At 42.6% G+C, this 27,063-nt stretch overlaps 2 protein-coding genes across 2 annotated transcripts; one reads left to right on the top strand and one right to left on the bottom strand.

Moving 5' to 3' along the window:
* Positions 1 to 7,980: 7,980 nt before the first annotated feature.
* On the bottom strand, positions 7,981 to 15,959 carry LOC123029333 (selenoprotein Pb-like). Its single transcript, XM_044442210.1, has 5 exons — positions 15,845 to 15,959; positions 12,145 to 12,372; positions 11,842 to 12,054; positions 10,518 to 10,656; positions 7,981 to 9,218 (listed from the first exon to the last, which is right to left on the bottom strand). The coding sequence occupies exons 2-5, from the start codon at positions 12,357 to 12,359 to the stop codon at positions 9,162 to 9,164; spliced, it is 624 nt and encodes a 207-aa protein (XP_044298145.1). The 5' UTR covers positions 12,360 to 12,372; positions 15,845 to 15,959; the 3' UTR covers positions 7,981 to 9,161.
* A 3,570-nt stretch (positions 15,960 to 19,529) lies between these two features.
* HPDL (4-hydroxyphenylpyruvate dioxygenase like) lies at positions 19,530 to 25,362 on the top strand. Its single transcript, XM_044442196.1, has 2 exons — positions 19,530 to 19,647; positions 23,785 to 25,362. The coding sequence occupies exon 2, from the start codon at positions 23,828 to 23,830 to the stop codon at positions 25,034 to 25,036; it is 1,209 nt and encodes a 402-aa protein (XP_044298131.1). The 5' UTR covers positions 19,530 to 19,647; positions 23,785 to 23,827; the 3' UTR covers positions 25,037 to 25,362.
* Positions 25,363 to 27,063: the final 1,701 nt, after the last annotated feature.

The raw sequence follows: 27,063 nt of genomic DNA, 5'->3' as shown, positions 1-27,063 counted from the left end.
GTGTTGTATGTTTAATTGGATGTTCTTAAAATGGAACACACATGCAAGAGGTCTTCTGAAACAGCTGTTTTTATGCCTGAGCTGCAGTACTACTTCTTCTCACAAGAGGGAGGCAGTACTTTATACAAGAGTGTGACTAGATTCTCAGCAAGGTTGAAATGAAAGCTCTTCCCCTTGCTGGTTAGACCTGGTGAATCCTGTTGCTTCCTACTTCCAGAGGTATTGTGGGGGGGGGGGGGAGACCACATATGATAGCTTAGAATGCCCCCTCCCCAAACTTCCTGCAGCTTCGTGTACATTTGAGAAACTGCTGTGGGTACCAGCACAACATGCTTAATCAGTTGATTGCTGTTTTCACATCTCCCTGTTGTGTCTAGGGATCTTGGGCTTCAGAAAAAAAGTTTGCTTTCTGTCTATTGGACATTGCAGTGACACCAGCAAGTGACGCCTAACTTGCTTTAAATGCTGGAGGTACAATATAGCCAATGCTGCTCTTAAACATCTTCCAGAAGTTGCTGCTTTGTGAAATGAGGTCATTGTACCAATTTTGTCCTGGAATATTCTTTGTGATTCACTGATGCTCTTCTAAATATTCATACCCACAAAGCAGGTAAATTAAACAGAAGGAGAAAGGGATTTTGCATGCCCTTTCGACAAAGGATAGTACAACACTGGAAAGATAAATGTTTATCTCCTATAAAGCAGTAGACTGAGGGCCTTGCATTGCTTCTGATATTTGAATAAGGGGAAGAACTTACCCCTTTAAGTTTCTGGAGTACTAGAATCCTAGTAATAGCAAACTTCACCTCAAGACAAAGAGGATGCATGTTTGACTTGAGACACCAAATTAATCCACCCACCATCTTGATAAGCATAAGCAATTTTTTCCATGTGGAAGTGTTGAATTACAGGCAAATGTTAAGATGTTGAATGAAAAGGCAAACACATAACGGTATGCAAGATGGATTAACTGATGATGCATTTAGCTCAGTACTGCCTGTTTATATTGGAAAAAAAAATTCATTGGAAATCTCACCAGTTCAATTATTTGATGATGGCTGCCATCCTATGCATGTTTGGAAAAGTCCTGAAACCACTACACCTCAACCAGTTACGGTGTCAAGAATGTTAGGAATGGCTTAGGCAGAAAAAAGTCTTGCAGGAGTCTGACTGGTGAGGCATACTCTTACATAGGATTGTGCTCTAAGCTATTTGGGTGTAATGTTGGCTGGGCGCTCATGTTAGCAAAATCTGGCTAGTGAATATGGACAGCAGTGGTTGTAAATGGGACCTAAACATATTTTACCTTCTTTGAGATTTAAAAAAAAAATCCACTGACCAAAACAGTATGAGATTGTGCCTGGTGGCCCTCAGTTGCATGTCTTCCCTCTTTAGACACCTGAGTATAGGTAATAAGTCTCAGTAATGGACAATGAGGTCTCTGCAATGCATGAAAGTAATGCCTGCAAACATAAGACTTCATAGATCTAGTTAGTTTGATCACGCCAGTATTTATAGGCAGCCTTTTGTGACTGCCCTTACAAAGTGGTTTCCCTAACAATAAAACAGGATCTAAAAGTGTGGTTACTGTGCCATTTATTTTCTTGCATGTTGGAAAATAGGAGAATTGTTTTCAGGAAAGTGGAATTTACATCTCAGTGAGAAGAAATAGTATCTTCACCATTAGATCCTAGATCTGGTATTCTCAAAAACTATGACAAAATTTTATGTCTGTTGTGTTCATTGTAACATCATTTAGCTATTCAAGCCTACCACATTTTAACTTCAATATTTCTGTTCTCATATGCACTATTGCCTTTACTGGTACGCCTGCTTTCACCTCCACAGATCGCTCCAGCAGGTGGAGTTCTTTCCTTCCACAAATTGTATTCAGAGAAATGATGCTCTTTGCTTCTCTGTCTTTGCAGAGGGGTGATCTGTCTCATTCTTCATTTTGCTCATACTCAAACACTGTCTTTTTACCAACTAGCAATGAGAACCAGTGTACCTGAAATTCTTCAGTAAATTTATAGTACACCTAACATGATTTTGGATGCTTCCATCTTCCTTCTGAATCAGAATGCATTTGTAAAGGAAGATCAACTATTTGATGGTGTTTGCATTTTTAAGGGGTGTTGACTGAAAACCCTGACCTTCCGTCAGAGTTGGCACTCAGAGGAAGGCCCCAAAAGTTAAGTGTAGTGTCTGAGTAGATTGCAGTTGGGACAACAGGTATTGCAATCCCAAGTCATGTACAACTTTCTTGGTTAAAAGCTGCACGTTGAATAGGGCCCAGAAGCACAAAGACCACTAATGCAAGTAGGCCAGAACTGATCTTACATGGGCAGACCTGCACGTCCTAATGTTTAACCTGGCTGCAAAATTCTGCACAACACAAGCTGGAGCTTCTTGTCAGGAGCTGAGCTTCCTCCTTTGCACATTCAAAGCTGCAGCTTTTCTTTGCAAAGTGTTCTTTACTGTCCAAAAGCATAAACAGCCAGACTGAATCTCTGAGCATGCACAGAATGGCTTGTTAAACCCAATCTAGTATTCATCTTCAGAAACTTCCTTATGAGCATGCCTGGGCCCCAGCCCTTCATGAGGGGACTTCTAAGAAGGGCATGCCTCCTATCTGCATGCCAATCCTCTAATTGAGCACTGTCCTCTGCTGACGACGTTTCATGAGGCCAAAGAGCCATGTCTGCCTTGTCTGAGACTGAGAAACTCCCCTGCTCCAAGTCCCCTCCCACCAACCGTACATCTTGGTTATTCCCAGAGACTTCCTGCCTGCCTGGGGAGTCTGTCCTTGAGAGAGTCTATGCTTCTCTCATCTCAGTGTCTCAGGATGGTCCACATTCCCAGTCCCTCCACCATTCTTCTCCCCCTTCTCCTGATTCCTCTGAAGACCATCCCTTGAGAGTGTGTGCCCAAAGCAGCCCTCTTTCTCATTCCCATCTCTAAAGGCAGCCCCATGTAGGGTGCACTGCAGTCATTAACTCAGTGCATAGATTACTGAAACCAGGCTATTCTTGTCTGGATTAAGGGCATAGCTGGGTCACAAGCTGAAGAAGATGGGAGAAAGCATTCTTAGCCAATGAGGCCATCAAAGCCTCATGGGACCAAGAGAAATCAAAGAGAATTCCCAAGCAATCCTGTACATACTTTAACTGGGAGTAAGTCCTATTGAAGAGAGACTCAGTATAAGCATAGAGCTTGGTGGGCAGAAGATTTGGACTTGTAGAAGCTTGCAGTTTACAGAAGCTTCTGCCAGCATGACCAATGGTCAGGAATGTTGATAGCTGAAGTCCAAAACATCTGGAGACCCACTTTCTGCTTACCCTTTGTGTAATGGAAGAAAAACCTTCCTCAACATGGTGGTCTCAAGTTGTTTTGGACTACAACACCCATCATGCCAAATATTTGGGTCTGCTAGCTGGGAATATGAGTTGCAGTCCATGGAGAAGACGGGGGCAATCTGTTGGTTCAGGACTGGGAAGATGCAGGTCCAATGCTTGTGCAACTGGGAAGCTTACAGAGTGAGCTTGGGTCAGGCACCCTCTCTCACCTGCACCTACCTCTCAAGGTTATTATGGGGATAAATCAGAGGGAGAGGAGGAATCATGTACACTGCCTCGAACTTCTTGAGAGAAGGCAGTCTATAAATGTAGTGAATAAATAAACTCCCCTGGAGTTTACTTTCGTGTTGACTGATGCTGCTGGGAAATGGAAAGGCCAATTGAAATATAACCTTGCATAAATATTTGACCAAGATGGAAGCTAGGATTAAAAATAAACATGATAAGAAACCAAGGTCTTCCTCCAACTTTGCTGTGAACCTGTGAACTCTATTGCAATGCAAACAAGACATAACACAAAAAGACCACTGAGGGCACTGGGGCAGAGGCAGAAAAGTATCAGAGAAGCTGGCTGGAACCCAAGGGCAAAGGCAGGTTAATTTTTTTTTTTTTTTTTTTGCCCTAAACAAAAATTAATTTTGCTCCTTTTAAAATATTTCTAATCTATGAAGATTTTACATTCTCACCAAATAGCAATAGTATAACAATAAATAAAAGGGTTGATTAAAATTAATTTAATCATAATAAAAACTTTGGAAAATAACTGCCTTTTTACTTAGGGCACTGCAAGTCCATCAAGAAGAAATGAATATTGTGCAGGCATGCCGGATGTTGCAGGAGGGATTTTTCCCTGTGTACACATTCAGTTATGTATAACTTACGTCAGTCTTGCTACAGTCCTAGACTTCTGCAAACTTACTGAAAATCCAGTTGTTGGTTTTCAGCCATATATGTAGGAGGTTTGAAGCAATCTGTAAGTAAAGTTTACATTTACCAATATACAAGGGAAACATTTAATTTGCAGTAAGTGCATTGTTTTCACAAAGGAGAATCTATTTCAATCCACTTCAGTCTGGCTTCAGAACTGATTATGAGTTGGACAAAGCTTTGGCTTGTGCTGGTAGATAACCTTTGCTGGGAACTAAACAGGGGGAGTGGGTCCCTGTTGGTTCTGCTGGTCATCTCAGTAGCTTTCAGTACCACTGACCATGAAACCCTTCTTGGCCACCCTGCTGGGATGGAAATCAAGAGGCACTGTCCTACAATGGTTCCATTTCCTCCTGGAGGGGCAGAATCAGATGGTGCTGCCAGGGGCTCCTTTTCAACTGGAGCTCTCATGGTTCTGTTCTGTTCCCCATGCCATTTAGCATAGACATGGAACCACTGGGAGAGACAGTTTGGAGTTTGGGGGATCAGTGCTACTAACATGCTGATGACACCCAACTCTATTTCTTCTTTGCATCTCAGGCCAAAGAAGCTGTTTTGGTGCTAGCTCAGTGTCTGTAACAGACTGGATGAAGTCAAACAAATTGAAGCTTAATCTGGACAGAATAGAAATGGTCAGTTGAAGTAAGATTAAAGAATAAGGATCCAGCCTCTGCTGGATGTGGTTACACTTGCCCCGAAGACACAGGTCCAGAGTTCAGGTGTACTTCTGGATTCAACCCACAGCCTGGATGCCCAAGTTTGGGTGGTGACCAGAACTGTATTTGCACAGTCATGACCTGTGAAGCTCTGTACAGAGCCAATGTGGTGCTGTAGGTCAGAGTGCTGGATCGGGACTCGGGGATCTGGGTTATAGTCCTCACTCAGCTATGGAGCTCACTTGAGGACTTTGGGTCAGTCATGGATTCCCATCTAACCTACCTCACAGGGTTGTTGTTGTGGGGATAAAATGGAGAGAAAAACCTTGTTAGGCACCTAGGAGTCCTTGCAAGAGGAAGAAAGGCAGGATATAAATGTAATGGAATCATAGTAACAGCAGCAAGACTTTCTTGGATCCCTTTCTACTTACCCACCCACCTTCAAAGATGAGGTATGTGATGGCTTGTGTCAGGTTCTTTTTAGTCCTGGTGCCCTGACTCTGGAACACTCTAGATGAAGGCTTATCTGGCACCAAGTTCTGTCCTTTTGCACTCCAGTGAAGACCTTTATTTGCCCAGCCATTAAAAATCAATTTCAAATATTGCATTGTTCTAATCTGGTTTCAGCATTTCTTTTGCTGTTACTGTTTTTATGTATTGTTACTGTTTCCATCTTGTTAGTTGTTCTAAGAATATATCTGAAATGTGGGACTGAAATTCCTTTAATAAACACTGAGTGGCATATCCTCTGGGTTGATGTAGAATGTTACGACAATAAATGGTTCTGAAAATTCTAAAACATTTAAGCTGCAAAGCACCAGGCATGAGCTATCCACTGAAGATGATAAATGTGGCAGTTCTTTTCAGTCCATAATGGGCTTCTTCAACTGCTGCATTCTAGTCTAGTCCAATTTGCTGTATTAAGATTATTTGGAGGAAAATAGATTATAGATGCATTAGCATTCACTACACGTACCAACTAATTTTTGAGCATTAAGTAATAATATCCTGTATGGGAGAGAGGATGTTAGTACATTACTGATGTCTCACACTCTGTATAATAACTGTAAGGACCACTTCTGTGAAGAGGTTGCTTCAGTGCTACATGTAAAAGACCAATCCTGCTAAACATTTGTGGTTGTACCTTTATTAAAATTGGGAGCACAAGAAGGAATTTGTACAGTGTGTGCCAATTCACTGAGTAGCAACAAAATCACATGTTTCAAAATATTTGAAAGTAGATCAGAATAGTTCTTTAAAAGCTGATGTTCTAAGTGGACTTGCAGATTGTTAAAAAGGTTAAATACTTGGGAATCTATCTTACAGCTAAAGGCACAACTTTGAAAGAAGATAATTATGATAAATTATTGAAGGATATTAAAGATGATCTGGAAAAATGGGCCAATTTACAATTGTCTTTGATGGGAAGAATAGCACTTGTTCAAATTAATATACTACCAAAACTTCCGTTTTTGTTCCAAATGATTCCCATAAAAATTGATAAAAATTTTTTTGAGGATTTAAATTTTCAAATTTCGAGATTTATTTAGAGAAAAAAGAAAGCAAGGATTAAATTAAAAATGCTTCAGGAAATCAAAAAGAACGGGGGTTTTGGTCTTCCTGATTGGATGTTGTACTATCAAGCGTCTATTTTAACTTGGCTAAAACAATGGATAACCTTGCGAAATAAGATAATGTTGTATCTTGAAGATCATGATTTGCAAATGGGTTGGCATGCTTATATGTGGTACGAGAAGGTTAAGTCTCATGGGACTTTTTTAAGTCACTTTATCAGAAGATCATTAATGTCAGTGTGGGAAAAGTTACAGTCAAAATTGTATAATAAATTACCAAGATGGCTTTCACCTATGGAAGCTTTTGTGTATCCAAATGTATTGAATTTTGAAGGGATCATAAGATATGATGATATCTTAGATTAGGATGGAGGCCTGAAACTAGATCAAGAAATATAAGAACAGGGACTCAATATCTCTTGGTGGTATAAGGTGCAGATGCAATCAAGATATGCTAAAGACTGTAAAATATGGGGGTTTCATAAAGACCTAACAGCCTTTGATGAGAAAATGATTAAAAGAATTTATGAGTTCTTACTTGACAGGAAAATGGAAGGGGAACAGGTTAAGGAAACTATGATAACATGGGCACAAAATTTTGGATAGAATATTGAATTAGAAAAGTGGCAAAAGCTATGGGAGAGAAATATTAAGGTAACTTTAGCAACTTCGTATAAAAAAATTTATATAAAATGTTTTATAGATGGTATTTGTCACCAAATCGATTAGCTAAGATGTTTCCAAATATGTCAAACAGATGTTGGAAATGTAAACATGATGTGGGTACTTTTTACCATATGTGGTAGACCTGTGAATATGTGAAAAAGTATTGGATTAAAATACATAAATGGCTTGAGGAAATGCTACAAAAACCCTTAGCTTTTAAACCTGAAATTTTCTTGTTAGGCATTATACCGGAAAATATTAGCAAACAAGAAATGTATTGGATGCTACATTTAATCACAGTGGTGAGGATTGCGCTTGCTCAATACTGGAAGAGTGAGGAACTACCCACGGAGGAACTGATTTTAAAAAAGATTCTGGACTGTGCAGAAATGGACAGATTGACTCTATTACTGAAGGAGAAAGAAGATACTGACTTCTATCAAACTTGGGACCTTTTTTATGATTGACTGGAGAAACGGGACTTGGCCTAGATTTAAAGATGTTTTTAAATTTTTATAAATCGATTTGAATATGATTATAGAATGTTAAAAAGGTATGTTATAGGAGACTGACCCAATACGTCCGATGTATTTGATGATTGATGTTTTTTAGTTTATAGTTTAAAATCTTAATAAAAATCCTTATTAAAAAAAAGCTGATGTTCTGAATAAGGATTGCCTAGTATGCCTTCTGTTCATATCCTATGGGATACTTCATACATCCTGAAACTGAAAGATTTTCTACAGTGTCGATGCTTAAATATGTAAACCTCCTTGGACAGGAAGGAACAATGAACAAAGATTTCAATCACTGTCATTCCAGAAAATTTATTTTCAGCATCTTCTCCAAGACACGGTTTTTCTGCATTTCATCAGCAGAGTTATACATCCTTTTAGGTACATGACACAGATGGTTTTCTTCCCAAGTTCAGTTCTCAGTGCATTGCCACTTACTCACTCCAAACCTTCCTGCCTATGTGCAGTAGTAACTTATCCATAAACTTGGCTTATACCATCTTTCCACCACCATTCCCACAAACCACAGATGCTCTTTTCTTCCAGCAAAGCAACAAATGTCACAATCTTTTAGCTCATAATTCATGCATATCAACTGATTCCACAGAACCTTCAGCTCCAGGCTCAGAGTCAGCCTTGCCCTGATTTCTGCCCTCTGCCTTAAAGAGCATTGTGTAAATACTAGTTCTGATCCCATCTCTCCACCTCTGTTGACATACTTTTCTGTATAGTGTCAGCCTGCAGTGACTTACAGCAATCTAGTTTACACTACAGGCTTCATTGAATGCAGAAAAGCAGGAAATACAGAAAAGGGGTCAAAACTGGCTCCTCAGCAGGCAGATGGCTATAACTTTGCTCCTGCAGAAGGCAAGATAGTTATCTCAGACAATCCTCAAAACAGAAATCCAACAGCTTTACAAAGCCATCTGAGTTCTCTATAAATGGCACTTCCGGTTTAGTGGAAAACATTGGTAAATGGGAGTGTAATTAGAGACAGATTCAAAACGACTTTTCATTGTGGATATGCAAATATACTTCCCCATTGCAAGTATCACAAAACAAACAGCTGTATTATATTGTCTGGTATCTATAAGATATTGGGAAAGGGACTGGAATACTCCATTCCTTTGCACTGCTCAAAATAGGACCATAATATCTATTCTTTCTGACACATGTAAGTTTGTTCCCTGTCCTTTTGAAATAGGTTGCTTATTTTTCATTAGAGTGTACCAATGTACACGTAACAGTTGAGTTTTGCTTCCCTGAAGGTTAAAAGGTTTACTGATATTCCCCTTGCTTGGTACTTCTGTGAGTAGCTTTGAGAGTAGAAAACTGGCTAGTCAGTACTGGTCAAACCCATGGCTTTGTGGCTGCTCATTCTTCTATGATGTGAAAAATGATGGGCTATATATTTAGTGTTAGGTGCCTCCTTGTTTCCTTTTCATGCTTGTGCACTTCTAGGCTCTTCTATTTGTCTCTGGTATCCTCAATTGGCATCACTTGGGTACTTACTGTGTAATTCACCTGTAAAAGTAAAATTGTACTTTTGTTATTATACTAATGTATTATACAGATGGCGTCAAGATGAAGAATGCTATAACATTTTAAAAGTGAAGTCAGATGCATATATCTTGAATGATAAACTTGCCATGAATTTATGTTTTGCCCTTTTGAGATAAATGTATAAAATTCCAACATTAATTAACTTAAGGAGCAAATGGTTCTTGTTTTCAGGAGAAGCTTCCTGTGCAAAATGCTGCCTGGCTGTTTCTCTCTTGTATCTACTGGGACCTCATCTTGTTCCATTCCCCAACCAAGTCTGCAGGGTATGCTGACAGGCTGACCATTGGGCTGTTATAGAGTCACTTTCCCAGAGTAAATATTACTATTTTTAAAAAGATAACCATTTGACAAGATGATGAATTATTTTAAAAAACAAATATGTTGGTGTCTGGAGGCAAAAAGCTGGGGAGAAAAGTCAAACCCTGCAGGTGGGAGGAATCTGTACAGGTATCTTAGCCAGGTCCCTGTGTCAACAGAGCAGCAGGGAATGACAGTAGCAGAGGTTGCCACACAGTGGAAAAACCTATACTCATTTGCGGAAGTGGGTGACTATGTCTTCACCCCAGATAGGGTGGAAATGGTATGAAGCATACCTCCTGTATTCTGTCAAATTTGATTTAAAGGCAGAGAATGTTTGTTCACATTTTAAGCATGGCGGAACCAGTATGAACAAGCATTAGCTACTCCTTCCTTCAGACAGTCTATCAGAGAGAGGCATAGTCGGGCACCCACTAAGCAACTCCTTTGAACCCACACTTTGCATCACCAGTAGGCCTTTCACAGAAGGCAAATGCTCTTTTCTCCCCCACCTTTCTGCCAGCTCATTTATTCCTCCTTATTTTGTCTGTGTTTCACTGTGGATACCCTCTCATATGCTTTCCTCTTCCTGGCTCATTGCCCATAAACACGCTTGTTCCTGTTCTCTCTCATAGAGAGCCTTCTGGGCATCAGGAAGAGCATCCGGGGTGCATTGCTGCCCAGAGGCACCACATTTCCAGCCCTGTTTACATAGTTCACCTCCACCACTATGTCTTGTGTGACTGGAGCAGACCTGGGCTTAAATAACCTTGCTTGAAGTAGGAGCTCCAAGCGGGGACAGACAGTACTCCTCCCCTTTCACCTTGGGCCCACAGTCAATAAGATGGATATAATCAGGAATCTTCTACAGTTCCCAAGAGGATCAGGAAGAACACATGAGAGCACCTTTGGCTTAAAACAGAGAGGTGAAGGAGGAAAGGGTAAGAGGGCTCTAGCTCCTACCTCCTGGGTGCTGTTAGAGTAGTACCAGGAACAATTACCACAGTAGTCTTTGTGGTACGTGTAACGCACAGCTGCTTCAACATATGGTAAGTGGAGGAAACTGTATGGCAACTGGATGTGGAAACCTAGCCTGCTGCACCTGTAAAACCCAAGAGCCAAGGAAACAGGAAATGACACAGAGCTGAAGTCAGAAGAGCCATCCATGTGTGTCCAGCTTGAGATGTCTCAAATAGTTTGTTATTTTCTTCAAAGACAGAAAAGGCATTGCCTAAGGATTGCATTTATACTTTGGTCCCTCAATTCTTAATGTGATGTTGTTATGTGTTGTTTACTGAAATGTTTCTGAAGCTATTTTTAACAATAAAATTAATTCCCTTCCCTATATATACTGTAAGCCATGCAACACTAAGCCACACTTTTCATGCTTCCCTCTCCACTGCCATCCACTTCCCTTCAGGTTTCTGATGTGTTAAGTTCTATGTCTTATATAGGAAGCCATGTACAATTATAGCTTTTACATCTGCTAATCTGACTATGATAGTATTATAAGCAAGCAAACAAGCAGATAGGCAGACAGGACAGGACAGGACAGAACAGAAAGACAGACAAACTGAAGAGAAAAAAGAAAGGAGAATTTTAAAAGAAAGGGAAGGAAGTTTATAAAATCAGAACAGAGAATGGTCCTAATAGTTCGGATGGGTGGCCAGTTCAAGGAAGAGAAACATGTCTTCTATTCTTCTGTCCACATAGCGTTCTAAAAAATTCTGCCAGATTTCATAGAATTTAACTTTTCTCCTTTGTTGGGGATGAGCGAAATAAACAATTTGTTCATGGGCTGCAGTACTTAAACTTTGGTCCTATCTCAGTTTTGAGTCACCAGGTGACATGAAGGTAAGGAGAAACATTCATGTGCTGTCTCTCCAGATGTTTCCTCAATAACCGCAGCTTAAGAGCAAATAATATTGTTATTTGGAAAATAAAGCAGTAGCAACTAATTCACAAATGGGATTACTAATCAACCAAATCATGCTATCCACTTTTCAGAGGGTTTTTTAAGGTTTAAAGCACAATCCTATGCACAATCCTAGATGAAAAAAAGACCTATGCCCAGCACCCAGCCAGCATAGCTTAGTCAAATCATTCCTGAATCTCCCCTGCAGAACATAGGAGTTTATAACCCTGCTAATTAGCTTGCAAATTAGCCTGACTGGTCCATGTTCTCCAGAGTTTAGGATGCAGAGAGGAAGCAGATACCTGAAAAGGACCTGCTTCACCCTGGCCTTGCTAGGAAGGGAAATCAGTATTTTCTGTGTGAAGTACTGACCTGTCATATATCAGGAAGTCATCCTTGTCCCCGTTTAGAATTTGCCAGACATCAGGTTCCAGGATTTGCTGCTGGTAAACAGGGACTCCTTCAGGTGCATGCCGTTTCAACTCCCAGTACATAGCCCTGGAGAGAGGAGTCTTCTCGTTGACAATCATGAAGCTGACATTGGCCACCCCTTCATGGGACAGCCTTTTCTGCAAGCTGCCAATACTGGTGGCAAAAAGGACAATCATGAGAAGTACTTACAATATTACTACTAAGCACCAGAAGCAGAAATTATTCCAATTCTCTCATTCTCACCTGGCAGCCTGCTTGAGACAGAACTGTCAGCTGGCTTTTAGCAGTGCCACCACTGTCACTTGGCCCTCTGTCCCAGCCATTGGTATGGTCCCGTTGATCTTCCAGAGGGGTGCAGGCTGGCATATTTGGGTCCTGTTCTCAGCCACTTCTGCCCATGCAGTAGTGCTCACCAGTCCCAGGAGCAAGGTTGTTGTGGCTAGGGCTGAGTAGTGCATCCTGACTGCCTCCCTGTGGCCCAGAGCAGCAGAGAGCTGAGTTAAGGCATGTCTCCAGAGGGTTAGACTCAGTCTGCAAGCCAGAACTGTTATGTGCAGATCCGTGTCTAAGGGTGCTCCCGAATGAGGCTTTTACTGTGCATTCACAGAAGGTCCAGAGGTTATTGTCTTGTTTGCAGCTCTTTTGTGTACCCCTCCCCCCACTTCTTACATTTTTTCCCTTGTCCTAGCTGAAAAAAGATATGTTAAGGAAGAAAAAAAGATGAGATAGTGTCCATTGCTAGTAGCCCTTTATTTGGAAGTGCCCTCAGTGTCTTGCCTTCGAAAATGATCAGTGAGTAATAGATAAGGCACAGTCACACAGTGACTTGCTAGGCTTTCCGCTAGTGTACAGCCAGTCATAGGGAGGATGTGTTGCTAGAAGAGGTCAGCATTGCAGAAGCCATTGCTGCGGCAAACTTGTGTCTGGGCTATGCCACTTCAGATCTCTGGTGGGGAGAACACCTGGCCAAATGCTTCTGGATACTGCAGTACTTACAGTATTTGCAGCACAATCTTATGCATGTTTCTGTGATTGTAAGTCCCATGCTCTTCAACTGAATTCTCCTTAGTAAACGTGTTTGGACTGCAGCTTGGATGACAGGGAGATTCCAGTCTACCTTCTCCCTGACAAACAATATCCTCCAAAATTTTATAGATATACACTCTTGCACAGATAGGCAGTCTTGTGGAGAGGTAGGGAAGAATCTGGAGTACAAGCATGGGGCCAACACAATCCAGACTCAAATGTGACACAAACAGTAAGTTAGAGAAAATTAAATCCAGACTCAGATATGCACATAGAAAATTATATATAGCACACATATTTCTAATTTTTGATATATAGAGAGTGCAATCCTCTTCATGTTTAGAAATAAAAAGTCCTACAATTCCCAGCAGACCCCAGTCAGATGTGTTGGGAGTTATCAGATATTTTTCTGCCTAATATGCATAGGGTTGCACCTGTAGGCACTATATTACATGTATCCCATTCAGGTCAGGGGTGGGGAAGCTCTGGCCTGTGAAGCCCATGGCAAAGTCCATCTTCTGCCCCAGAAGTCTTTGTTTGCCCTGCTGGGAAAGGTGAAGGGCATGCAGAGCCAACTTCTGAAGAAGCTACTGCTTCAAGTAGATATTCCAGCATCACATGCATTTAAAGCCATACTCCATATTCAGTCTTCCTGTCCTTGACTTTGTATCTGCGTTATGCAAGTTGTCAATATTATATACTGTGGCTTTACTTTATTTTAAATGCAGGAACTACAGGCTAAAATGCAGGAGTATAACATGTCACAGCTCAAAGATTAATTTTGCAAAAGGATCCTTTGGATTCTTGTGGGTATTTTTGTGAGTATCACATGGGTAAGCAGCAAGTTTTGCTGCTTTCCAACTCCTTGGTTAAAACAAATTCTCCTGACTTCTTGCACCAGTAAGGAAAAGGTCTCCTGCTGTGGTTCAACCATACTAATCTATTCTTTCAGTAAAGATTTGTTGTGAATATCCTTGTGTTGATTCCAGGAAAGAGACAAAACAGGGAACCATATGACTTTGGTTAAACCAAAACTTGTCAGGATGGTTCCCTCTTGCTCGGCAGCAGCTCTAGAATGGGCTAAGCAAACAGCTCCTAAGCACCCACCCTCATTGAACAAATTCATGGAAGAGAAGGTTCCTAGTCATGATGGCTAGTTACTGCCTCCAGCATCAGAGGAAGTATTCCTATATACACCAGTTGCTGAGGAACATGGGTAGGAGGTTGATGTTATCTTCATGTCCTATTTGTGGGTTTCCTATGGCAAGATGTTTCATCACTCTTTGAACAGAATGTTGGACTAGGTGGACCCTTGCTCTGATCCTTTACATTTGCACTGCAGGCATCATGAAGCTGGCCATGGTATCATTCTCATCCCCTGTGGCATGACCGCACTTACAATATTGTGTATAGTTCTGGCTGCCATACCTGAAAAAAGGTGCTGAACCGGAAAAAGTGCAGAGAATGGCAACTGAAATGATCAAGGGGTTAGAGCAATTTTCCTATGAGGAACAGTTGCAACAGCTGAATTGTTTAGCCTAGAAAATAGGGAAGTAAGAGGAGATATGACAGAGGTGCTCAGAATTATGCACAGTGTGGGAAAAGGGCATAGGGAAACAATTTTCTTTCTTTCCCGTAGTATTATCAGAACCTGTGACCACTCCATGAAGATTCAGGACAGATAAAGGGAAGTACCTCTTCACACAGTGCATAGTTAAACTGTGGAATTTATTTATTTATTTATTAGGCTATTTCTAACTCATCCAATATGAAAGGTCTCTGGATGGCTTACAGAGTGATAAATATCTAATAAATACAATGGCAAGATAAAACGCGACTGAGGATAAATAAAATCTGAATTAAAAATTTTAAATTTTAAAATATTGGGTGAATTAAAAACGTTTTAACCTGGTGCTGAAAAGCATATAATGTTGGCACCTGGCTCTCTGGGGAGCTCTCTGGGGAGCACGTTCCACAGCCGGGGCGCCACCACAGAGAAAGCCCTCCTCCGGGTGTTCACTCTCCTAACCTCCTTCAAGGAGGGTTCCCGGAGCAAGGCCTCTGCTGCAGATCTTAACGGGTGGGAGGGCGTATGGCGAAAAAGACGTTCCTTCAGGTATCCTGGTCCCAAGCCGTTTAGTTGAATTCATTTCACAAGAAGCAGTTTAGTCAAATTCATTTTGCAAGCCGAATTCATTTCACAAGATGTAGTGATGGCCACCAATCTGGATGGCTTTTAAAGAGGATTGGACAAATTCATGGAGGAGAAGACTATCATTACTTACTAGTCTTGATGACTACATCCTACCTCTTTATCAGAGGCAATATGTACACTGCATAACCAGTTGCTGGAGAACTTGGGCAGTAGGGAGCTGTTGCACCCATCCTGCTTGAGGGATCCTGTGGGCAGCTGATTTTCCACTATGTGAAGAAAGAGTTGGACTGCCATGATTCAGCATAGCTTTTCTTATGATTTGCTGTGACACATAAGGCGTATGGATACCTTCATCTGACTCTGCATTCCACATACACCTTACCTTTGTACCTTCAGCAAAACAGTCTCACAGGGAACAGTGGAGCAGGGAAAATCTCAAGCTCAGAAAAAAGGGGTAGAAACTCTCATTAGCTGTTCACTGCCTCAAACCTTTCATATTCTCATCCACAGAAGTTGGTCCAACAGAAGATGATACCTTCCTAATATTGTGCTCCTCAGGATTCCACCAAGTATTTTATAAGAGATATACCACAAAGAAGGAAGGATCAAAAGGGTCTAGAAAGGACATTTTAAAACACATGATCAATTCCTAGACAATTTTCCTCCAACAGCCAGCTATCTTGACCACCTCATCATGACAGGAGCTAACGTTCCCTCCACAACCCATCTGCACCCAGAATGCCCAAAAAGGTGATACTCTGCCTTTTTCCTGGTGACTCCAGCTGTTGTTCTACTCCATCCTCTGAGGAAACATTTCCTAATGCTTCTCTGATGTTCCTGATCTAACCATCCCAGGCTGGCCCCTCGAGCATTTTATCTCTCTTTCCAGGTCACTCCACCCACTGGAAGAAAAGAAGCGGTTGGCTGAAGCATAGCTGCCCACAGAGATGTCCCTGGAGAATTTCATAGCAACATACATTGTGCTTCCCACTGCCAGTCACGCAGCAGTGCTTGTTTTTCATTCAGAGACAAGGCATTAAGCAGCTGAAGAAATACCATACAGTGCCAGGCAGTGAGTTCTGGAAAGCACTACCCCACTGGAGAATTCAAAGCCCTCTGAGAGTTTTCATTACCCTTGAGAAATACACTGCTAGCATGAGAAGTTGGCCAGCCTCATGAAGCAAAAGCAAGCAGTTGTTACAGGCAGCATATTTCAGAGGAGGCATACATTTTCTTGTATCTTTGCAGCATGCTGCTCTTGTCATTAAACCTTTTATTTTATGTTTTTGTTTAAGAACACCACTGCATGATGAGAGCTTCAGAGGTTATTAACAATATGGAGATAGTTTGTTTGCACTTCCAATTCCGTCACAAATTCCTCAAATTCCCATGGGGGACTGCCTTTGAAGTGGCAGCTTGTGCAAATGGCAGTGATAATGAGGACCAGAAGGCCTGAACATATAACAGCAATTCTGGCCTGCTTACACTGGCTGCCTGTATGTTTCCGAGCCCAATTCAAGGTGCAGATTTTGACCTAGAAAGCCTTGCATGGAGCCAGATTGCAATACCAGGGGGAGCACGTCTCTCAGTTATGAACCTACCCATATGCTATGTTCCTTCCTCCTGCATCTCTTCTGAGAGAGGCTCAAAAGGCACCAATGAGAAACAGGGACTGTTCAGTGGTGTCTTCCCAATTGTATAATAATTTCCCAATGAGACCCATGTAGCATCAACATTGCCATATTTCCAGTGCCAAATTAAGGTCTTTTTTCATCTAGGCATTCGGCAGCATATGATGAGGTTTTAATCAAGTCTTGAATTTTCTTTTTGATTGCTTATCATGTGTGTGTGCGCGCACATGCGCATGCCTCTGTATGTCCTATGTTTATATATTTGTACAAATATGGTTTTAGAATGTACTGTTAAGTTTCAGTCTTTGTAAACCACCCAGACAGCTTTAGCTACTGGACCCTACAGATATGTAACATATGAAATGGGAGTGAATTTTCAGCAGGATGCAGCTACTATTCCTAATCAAAAAGTAACTTCCTCTTTGCTCTACTGACATGTTGTTTCATTCCAAAAATGTTAGTGCAATAGTACTGGACCTTGCTGCCCATGGCCTGGAGGGCACTATTTACTCTATTTATAGGACAGCCTTCAGTCCAAGGCTCCCAGGATGGTTACAATTTAAGGTAGACCAGAGCATCAACACAGTATGCTTCTGCTTTGGGGAGAGCTTCAGCACTGGGGCCTGAATTTCCTGTGGTACATGTTGGCATCACTGTGCCCATTAACACTCTCTTTGCACCTGCCAGGCTCTCTGCCCCTCTAATGGTTATTTTACTTCTTAAGATTTCTTGTTGCAGTTGCACTGGGAAGATGAAATGCTGCAAAATGAGGTGCTGCCCTCCAAAGAGTTACAAAGATTTTTGGAGTTTTTTGGATGTGAGTTTGGATCTCACATCCAGGGTCTGCCTGGTACTTACAGCTGACTTGTTTGCTTTCTAGGAAATGAAGATTTTGTTACTGGCCACACAATGGCAGCCATTTTATGAATGGGCAACCTCCTGCTATGGTAGCCATGTTATGAGACCATCCAAACACAGGCAGGTGCTAATGGCTGGCACTGGCCTGCCTCCCTCATTGCTGTGATCATGAGAGATTTTTGGTTGCGGCTCCCCGCCCCCATTTACCTTTTTTTGCAGGGAAAGAGGATTACAAAAAGCAGCTTGACATTAAAGGGTTTTTGTTTGTTTGGGGGTTTTTTTGCACACATGAAGTATAAATACAGGTTTCTTCTTTTTCTTCTTTGACCTCAGTTGTGCAACTGTGGAGGTTTGCAGTTGTGGAAATTTGAAGCCTTAGTGGGGCCAATATCCTGGTGGGTACTTTCTGTCAAGATATAGCAGGTACTAACCTTGGATATTGCTCCAAATAGGTTTTTCTTCCTTTGCTTTCCCTTGGCAGCTATCATTAGGCAGACTGTCAAGAGAAAGCAAAGGTACACATAATTTTTGTTTCTGAAAAAGAGATGGTGAGAGCCATACTCTTTTTCTGACAAGATCTTCTTTGTTTCATTTTGCCCTGGGGATGCTCATGTTGCAAATTTTGCAATCCCCGCCCCAGAATCTTGGTGTTTGAGAAAGAACAGCATGATAGGCCAAATAACCAGCATAACTGGTCCTCCAAACATAGGGGTGCCTCTATGGGATGGTCACACAGGTTGCTGGAGGAGAGGGTGGGTTAAAAGGCTAATTGGCCCATGCAGCAATTAGGCAATTGTCCCAAGGAGCACTGCTGCTGATTGGTGGGCACAGCGCTCCCTCAGGTATCCCTCTGTGGTCTCTTTCTAGCCTCTATTATATAGCCTCTCTAGTCTATTGGAGTCTACTGAGGTTTGAAGCAAGGATATCAGGCGACTGAGACCTTAAATGCAGCTAGGTGTGTATACCTGGGCTTGTGGGGGTAAATTATAGCCTTTCCCAACCTGGAGTGCCTCCAGATGTGTTGGACTGCAATTCCCAGCATCCCCAAGCCAGCAAGCTGAGGAAGAGTGCTGTTTGGCATGAGCTGAAGTCCCATCAATGGCTTCTGTTCTGCTTCTGGCATGCGTCCCGCTTGCTAGGCCATGCAAAGGTGGGGATGGGGGGGGGAGTGTTGACTTTGATCCTGGCATTCCTTGTGATGAGGCTTGGCTTTGCATTTCTTATTTCCCAGCCCTACCCCAGTGGGGGGGGGGGGGGGGGGGTTTTCCCACAAGGGGGCTGTTGTGCTAAAACCCCTGTTTAAAAAAGGCCCCCTTCTGGATGCAGTGCAATTCCTCCTCTGCTTCCTCCCCTTTTCGTTGTGTAGCTAAAAGGGCGATGATATACTGCATGTGCACAAGTGTAAAGCAAGTGCGGGAAACCATAAGGGTTGCACGGCCGGATGCAGGCTCCCCACGCCAACTGGATGATGTCGAGGGTGGGAGGCTGCGCCTTGATGCCATGAGCGCGCGAAAGGGAGATTTTCCAAGATGTCAGCCGATCTTCGCCTCACACACAATGTCTCATTCATTTGTGCCTCCTCATTGCAATCTGAAACTGCCAGTGCATGCGTCAGGGAAGGCCAGCAGCTGTTCCTGAGGAATACCCCCCAACCCCAATTTCCCTTCCTTCCGCTTCCGACCTCTTACCTCGGAACTCCTCGTGGCTTGAGCCAGAGGCGAGAGGAGCTCGGTTGCCTGTCGCGTGCAGCGCATCGCCAACACACATCAAAGACGCCCGGGCGAAGCGGGAGCACCGAGGCAAGATTAACGGGGGGAAAGGGAAGGGGTGGCGTGTGCACCAAAAAACCAGAACGAGCAAAACCGTTCTGGCTTCGTGGGGGTGGGAGAAATTATTAAACTTTCTTAGCAGGAAAAGCGTGCGTATCTGGAGAAATGCCATTTTTCCTATTCAGGGAGCTGATGTGTGGGCTGGCGCGTGTTCAGCAGGAATATTGGCTCAGTTGGAGAACGGAGGTATAACGCGGATAAAATAGGTCTCTGCTTTCTGAAGACAAACAAGAGCTCCCCTTTTTCGGTATGAAAATCTAATAGTTACTGTTTAAAAATTCTTAAAAGGACGGAGTAAGTAAAATGGTTTTAAAATACCATATGCTTCTTCTCTTGTGTTAATAACTCTTCGGGCATCTACTCAAAAGAATAATTTGTAAGCAGGTTTTTTACTGAGCACGTGGAGGTGGAACTTGTTTCAAATACAACAGTGGCCTCAGGTGGCCAGAAAGAGTGTGGTTAGGGGATGCACGTTGAAATCAGGAAGCCGGAATGCAATGGAATGGACCTGCATGGCTGTTTTTGATAAATAGGTGTAGTTTTATTCCACAGGGGAATGTCTTGAGCTATTGGTGAAGAGTGGAGTCTTAGCCAGTCCTAGCCCATTTTAAAATAACGCAAATAACATGGATGGGACTTAAGTGAGACTAACATTGGATACAGCCCTCTGTTTTACAGTACAAGTAAAATATTAAACTAAACACTCACAGCCAGAACCCTTTTTCTGAGAACAAAAGCAGGCATTCAAATCAAAGTTACACATCTCAGTCTTACCGAACTAGATGACAGTTACACAATGAACCATCCATCAAAAGAACACATATTCCAGTAGCTGGCCGCATCCAGTCTAGTGGAAAGTTAGCATTCATTAGCTACTTACAAAGCACCCAAAGCAACCAAAATTACATGCCCCTAAAGATTGGCTAAGAATGATGCAATGAACTTCAAAATACCCAGTGCTCTTTCCAGGTTTGTGGGGAAACAGCCTGGAATGCTGATTTTCTGGACATTACACAAGCCTACCAAGTTCATACATCATGTTTTGTATCTCATTGCATCAATTCTTTCTGAAGAAATAATTCCTCCTGCTGGACTGAACCATGGTTAAGCATAGGGGCCTGCACATTTTGGCTGGCCATGGAAACCAATGTCAAATTTGTGGTTACAAAGACTTGATGTTCTGTGCTGCATAAAGAGGGTGGAGGAGGGAGAATGAAAAGGATGAAAGATGGATTAGGGCATGGGGGAAATACTGAAAAGGTCAGGATGAAGGGAGATGGAAAAAGTAGGAAATGATGCATTCTTTCCCACTTTTCTTCACTAATAAAGGAAATTAAAATTGAATCTTTCTGAAATAATGTTTCACAGTGCTTTCCTCTTATGGCTTATTAAGGGTGCAATTCTATGCATATTTAGACAGAAGGCCTACAGTCCCCAGCATGCTCCAGCCAGTTGCTAGCTGGGTCATGCTGGAACTTGTGGGACTATTTTCTCTGTGAACATACATCCCCTAAATACAGTTGACCCCCCACATTCTTGGGGACTAGGGTGCAGGACCCTCACAAAAGTGGAAAAATGTGAATATCTTTAGCCCCCCACCAAACCTTAATTCTTAATAATGTGGACCATATATGTACTGGTAGTCGCATTACAATTACCTCTTTTGCCATTGAAATAGCCCTTAGCTTAAAACAAGACGCAAAGTGCTGGAATGTGGCCCGCTCCAGGGGGAGCTCATCTTGCATTGCATTGCATTGCATCCTAGACCTCACGCACAGTTGCATGCCTAGTCCGGAGTTCCACACCTGCCCTGCCCTGCCCTGCCTTTGCTGATGGTGGCACACTGTTCTAGGCAGGCCCCATGGTGGTGGCTGGGGAGCGGAGCATTCCTTGCATGACTGGCTGTGGCGCAGTAGGTTGCAAAACTCCCCAAAATTCCCATTTAATTATTGATGGCAAACTTGTGAATAATCAAATTCGTGAAAGTTATCCCCATGAAGTCAAGGTTTGACTGTAAATTGAGCTGGTTTTTTGAAATCTGAAAAGTTTGAATGTTGCGCTAAAGTTCATCATGCTAAGAATAAAGGAATAGCTGCTGTTCATTCACTCCTAATTTCAGATGGGATGGGGTAAGGTTGTGTGTCTGTTAAACTATTATTAGCTATTTTTATCATAAAGTGACCTATTTTTTGAATTGGATTCCCATGTTTTCATTATTAAATATTCCAAGTTTCTTTTGTACTCTCAGGAAGTAAAAGTGGTAAATATAAGTTTGTATCGTGCTATACTTTTGAATCAGCTGCATTTTCTAACATTCTAAACTATTCAGTAATGAAAATGTATGTCATTCCTTTGGCATACATGTTCCTGATTGACTCTTGGCCTCAACTGCAATCTATAAAATGGGATCAAGAAAAATAAATGTTAAGACTTTTTCCTCACAATACCCTCATGAAAGCAGGGTGGGGAGGAACCAACTTAGCTTAAACCCTTTTTAACTACCTGCAGGCTGAATATTACAGGATGGTTGATGGCTGTTAAAACGGAGAGAAGCCCTAGCTCAGAAGTGCAAGTGTATGACCCTTTGGATCCCTGATAAAAGGCATTTAATTAAGTGTTGGGGAGGGGCTATAGCTTATCACAGAGTCCATGCCCTGGAGAACCTTAGCCACTTGAAAACGAACCAATGGCCTAACTGTGAGGACAGTTTCCTAGGTTCCTAGCTTGTGTTCCTAATTATTTTGAATTAAAGTTTCTTATATTGAGTTGTAAAGGTGTTGAAGAAAGTAGAGCGGGTATAGTGGACTGGAGGCTAGTGGAGGGCATGTATTACACACATTGGGCAGATTTGCATGACAGGAGGAGCCTACAGGTTTTTCACCATTGATTGTCTGTTGGTTATCTGAACCCTGCATAATACAGTAGTACCTTGGCTCATGAACTTAATCCATTCCAGGACTCTGGTCGTGACCCAAATTGGTTGTGAGCCAAGTCAAATTTCCCCATAAGGTTCAATGTAAATAAGGTTAATCTGTTCTGTAACTATTTTTTTTTTACTCACAAAAATTTGAAGTGAAGTGACAACAACAAAGATTGTGGCCATCTCCCCCCCCCCACGATCGTACTGCGGGGGGGGATGGGCGGGATCGTGCTTGGGGATGGGGGGGGAGATGGGTGCGATTGCGGGTGCACTCTTGCAGGGGAGACGGGTGGGATCACAGCCATCTCCCCCTCCCAGCACGACCACAATCGTGCCTGGGGAGGGAAGGCAGGCGCGATCACGATTGTCACCTGATGTGGAGTTCATGACCTACAGCAAAATTTTTATGAAATTTCTGTTCGTGACCCAATTTGGTTGTGAACTGAGGCGTTTGTGAGCCGAGGTACCACTGTATTTCAGTCTGGTATGTTGGGTGTTTAGAAACCATAGAGAGAAACAAGTCTATTCTATGTCTTTTTGGATCCATGACAGCTTGCTGTGTTCTCTGAATCTGGAAAGCACAACTCATCATGGTCCCAAGACCAGCGCCTGAGAGCCACTTGACAAGCATGGTCTGTTGCGAGACAGAGCGCCACAGAGAGCTGCTGTTTTGTGCAGCTGACAGAGATGTCTCCACTCTGCCTGGCTCCTGTCCTAAATATTTTCTTTGGGGCAGGAATGGTTGATCAGCTGATCATCATGCTAGCCACATTGTTTCCACTTACAAGACAGATGCTTGGGTGGATGCCCAGTTGGGGACACCTCTCTGCCAAGTGGGAATGAGAAAAAGCGGTGAGCAGTGCAGTCAGTTGAGGAGTGCTGCCACCAACTGGACACCATCATTCAGTTGTTTCTTCTGTGAGTGATGTCCCATGTGTGTGTGCAGGAGGGGCTGCAGCTGAGCAGCACTGCTCCTTTCTGTAATACTGCCCAGCTGATTCACTCTCCTTTTGCTGGAGCATGGATCAGGCATGAGCCGTGCTCCAGTGGGCTCCTTGTCTTCTCTGCTGCATTCAGGGCATGAACCCTGTTTGTACCACTAAGCCAAAATTGGCTCACGATTGTGGCTGTCAAAGGGAAGAGCCACATCCTTCGTTTCAGTGTCTCCTGGGATATTGCCTGGAGGACTGATAGGGGAGGAGATAGCTGGAGAAATGTGATGTCAGGCACATCAAGGTAAAAAACAGCAAACTGTGGTAGGATTGTTTATCATAATGTGCAAACCCAGCCACTGTCACTACAGTAAATAAAAGAATCAGGCTAAGCTATGCACTGGATAATTCTTGTAAGGGGCAGTTTGGCTCTACAACACATTTCCTGGAGCAGCAGAGTTCCCACTTTCTATCTCAGTCCTTTCTATCCTCTAGTTCCCAACCACTGAGGCTTTCTTTTTTGTTTCTGTAGATCTACCAGCACAACTGGGTTTTCAGCTAGCCACCATTGCATTATGTCTGCTCTTCTGAACCGCTTGTGCCATGTTGGATTCCATGTCCATGAGGGACAACAGTTGGTCAGCAACCTGGTACACAAGTTTGGCTTTGAGTTGTTTGCTTCACGAATTGCAGAATGGAGCAGGCAGCTGGCTGTCCGAAGAGGAGATGTGGTTTTCCTTGTCAATGAAAAGCTGAAGCCAGTAGGGGGAGAAGTTCCACCTGTATCATCTTGTGGCAACTGTAAGGATAAAGGGATCCTTTATGATGTGGATCTGCAGCATATAGTCAGTACAGCATCCAATATTTGCTTTGAGACAGAGGATGTACCTGGCATTTCCCAAAGTCTACAGGAACGAGGCTGCCAGATTCTCATCCCACCAACCACTGTAACAGATGAAGTGGGGCATGTTACTTACTCTGTGGTGAGATCCATCGTGGGCAATGTCAGCCACACACTGCTTGACCGATCGGAGTACTGTGGCCCATTCCTGCCAGGGTTCCATGTTGTGGAGGGTGCCCCCAAGAAGTTCCAGGAGCCCAGGGAAGTCATGCGCTTTGATCACATCACCTATGCTTGTCCTCAAGGTACTTCACAAGCAGTGCTGAATTGGTACAAGCACTGTTTTGGCTTTCACCGCTTCCTTATTCATCAGCGAGACAATGCTGCTGAAGGCTACAGAATCCAGGGGGCTGGAGTGGGCCTTCGTCTTACTGCCATGCAATACAATGGAAATGGCTTTACTTCACCTGATCATGACTGCAAATTTGTTCTGGCTGAGTCATTGCCAGAGCACGGGAACAACCAGGTCGATACTTTCTTAAAGCAGCATGGTGGAGCTGGCATCCAGCATGTGGCACTGTACACCAAAGACATTGTGGGTACCGCTGCAACCATGATAAAGTCTGGGGTGAATTTTTTCAAACCACCTTCATCTTATTACAATCAGAAAAATAAGGAACAGGAGATATGGCGAGCTGGGCAGGATCTTCAGTTCTTGAAGGACAATGGCATCCTTTTGGATGCTGAGGTAGATGGGGAAGGAAGCAGCAGCAGCCCTGGCTTTCATAGGAAGCCATATCTGATGCAAATCTTCACTGAGCCTCTCTTCACAGAGGAGACTTTCTTTCTGGAACTTATACAGCGATGCAGGGCTAGAGGTTTTGGTGAGGGAAATGTCCGTGCTCTCTGGCAATCTGTGCAAGACCATATGGACCAGCAGTAGTTATGAGCTCAAGCATTCTATTATATGAGATACGAGCTCAGTGTATGCATTAGACTTGTGGTGTGGGTGCTGCTCCAAGCTTCCTCCTGTGGGGTTGGTTCTCATGTAATGCACAAGTGTTCTGACCTAGATTGCATACAGACACTCCTGTAAAAATATCCTTTGAATTGGATGCATCATCTCTGTAGAATGTGTGTATATTTCTGATGTGAGCTAAATATAGCAAAGAAGCATTGCAACAGCAGCCTCAGCTCAAACACATGTGTATAGATTTTTTATTTATTTTATTTATATTGTGATTTATATCCTGCCTTTTTCCTACAAAGGGCTCAAGGCAGCTTACATCATCTCTCCTCCATCTTATCCCCACAACAACAACCCTGTGAGGTAGGTTGGGCTGAGAGTCTGTGACTGGCCCAAAGTCACCCAGTTGGCTCCATGGCTGAGCGGGGACTCGAACCCAGATCCTCCGAGTCCCAGTCCCATGCTCTTAACCACTACGCTACACTGGCTCTCTGTGCTGTTCACTGGATGTGATGTGCTGTTCACTGGACAACTCAGCTAGCCATTTTTAGCACTGCAACACAAAGTCCTTAAAGTTTGACATGAATTTCTGCCCTGAAAAGGGGCAAATACTGGTACCTTCAAATGATTTGTTTGCAGGAAATCCTACATTTTGTTAGAACCTGGTGGCTGAGTCTGAAATAAGTCAGTTGCTATTCCAATGAATTATTTTCAATTGCCATTGAGAACACTGAGCTTCTATACTTTTCCCACCTTAAACTCCGAAGAGATTGTTTTCGTCTTTAGCAGTCCACTGCAGTTTACAGTGCTCCTAACAGAAAATGTTATTTTCCCCTGTACTGCTTCTAGCCCTTTACACTCTATAAAACGTGCTGTTACTTGGACAGGCAGTTTGGTCTGTTAACTAGAAAAACAACAAGAAACAACTGGGGAATCTTGTGGCTTTGTAGATCCAGACACATGATGTTGGGTTATAAAAACATTCCAAAAATTACACTACTATAGATAGAATTAGTAATTCTACAATAATCTAGAAGGGTAAACAATTCTGAGGAAAGGTCATACCTCCAAATTCCTCTTGTCATTATGCTTTCTTACTACTCCCCAAACCATGTTGCTAATGGAAGCTTTAGGGATTTTTAAACACTTGCCCTGGTAATTCCCTCAAGGTTCTTCCCAAGCCTAAAGCAACCCTAGATTTTTCTGAGAGAAGGCCCAATATTTTCTCCTATTATTATTATTTTATTTCTATACAACCCATAGCTGAAGCTCTCTGGGTGGTTTACTTTTACTTTAGTAATGTATGGTTATTTACTTATCAAGTAGTAATGTATTATTTGTATATTAACAGCTGCATGTACATCTGTTGTACAGCTGGAGTGTTGATGTAAAGGAAAATTTTGTTTTTGTAGAAACCCTACAAAGACAATACAGACTATTTTCTTTCCCCTCTCAAACACTTACCTTGCCTCACTTTTTCTTGTCCAAATGTGAAGTACGATGTACCTGATTTTTTGCTAGGTGGAACCCAATATACTCCCATCTTGCTTGTTTAACAGTTCTGGAAACAGAAATATTTCTTCATCAACAAGCTTCTGCCTGCTAGAACAAGTGAGACAAATGTACAAAAAGCACAGAGATATGATTGTAACTCCTATTTGGATTTGGGCACCGAGTGACAAAGGTGCTTGGAAAACCTGAAATGGAAAAGGGGAATGTCATGCTGATGCTTGTCCAATGACGTCCCCATAATGGGGAAGCAACAGCATTCAGCAACCTGTACCTTACAGAGAGGATCATTTGGCATATCCCAGTTAGATGTCTTCCTAATGTGTTTTTCAAATTGCTTTAGCTGGAAATGAATCTGCAACACACATTTATTTCCAAGCCAAACTTTTGGGTCATGGGGGCAGGGAAGTAGTGTGTAAATACTAAGAAGTAGTAAGTACATTTTTATGTATATGTAAAGTGGCACATACTGGTAAAGATAGTCCTCAGGTTAC

The sequence above is a fragment of the Varanus komodoensis genome, unplaced genomic scaffold, assembly GCF_004798865.1.
Source record: "Varanus komodoensis strain SLA01 unplaced genomic scaffold, ASM479886v1 scaffold1, whole genome shotgun sequence".
Taxonomy (NCBI): Eukaryota; Metazoa; Chordata; class Lepidosauria; order Squamata; family Varanidae; genus Varanus; species Varanus komodoensis.
This window is presented reverse-complemented; position numbering and strand designations above follow the sequence as displayed.

Bases quoted from the DNA above. Each gene is read 5' to 3' on its own strand.
- HPDL (XM_044442196.1), top strand. From the start codon at position 23,828: ATGTCTGCTCTTCTGAACCGCTTGTGCCATGTTGGATTCCATGTCCAT.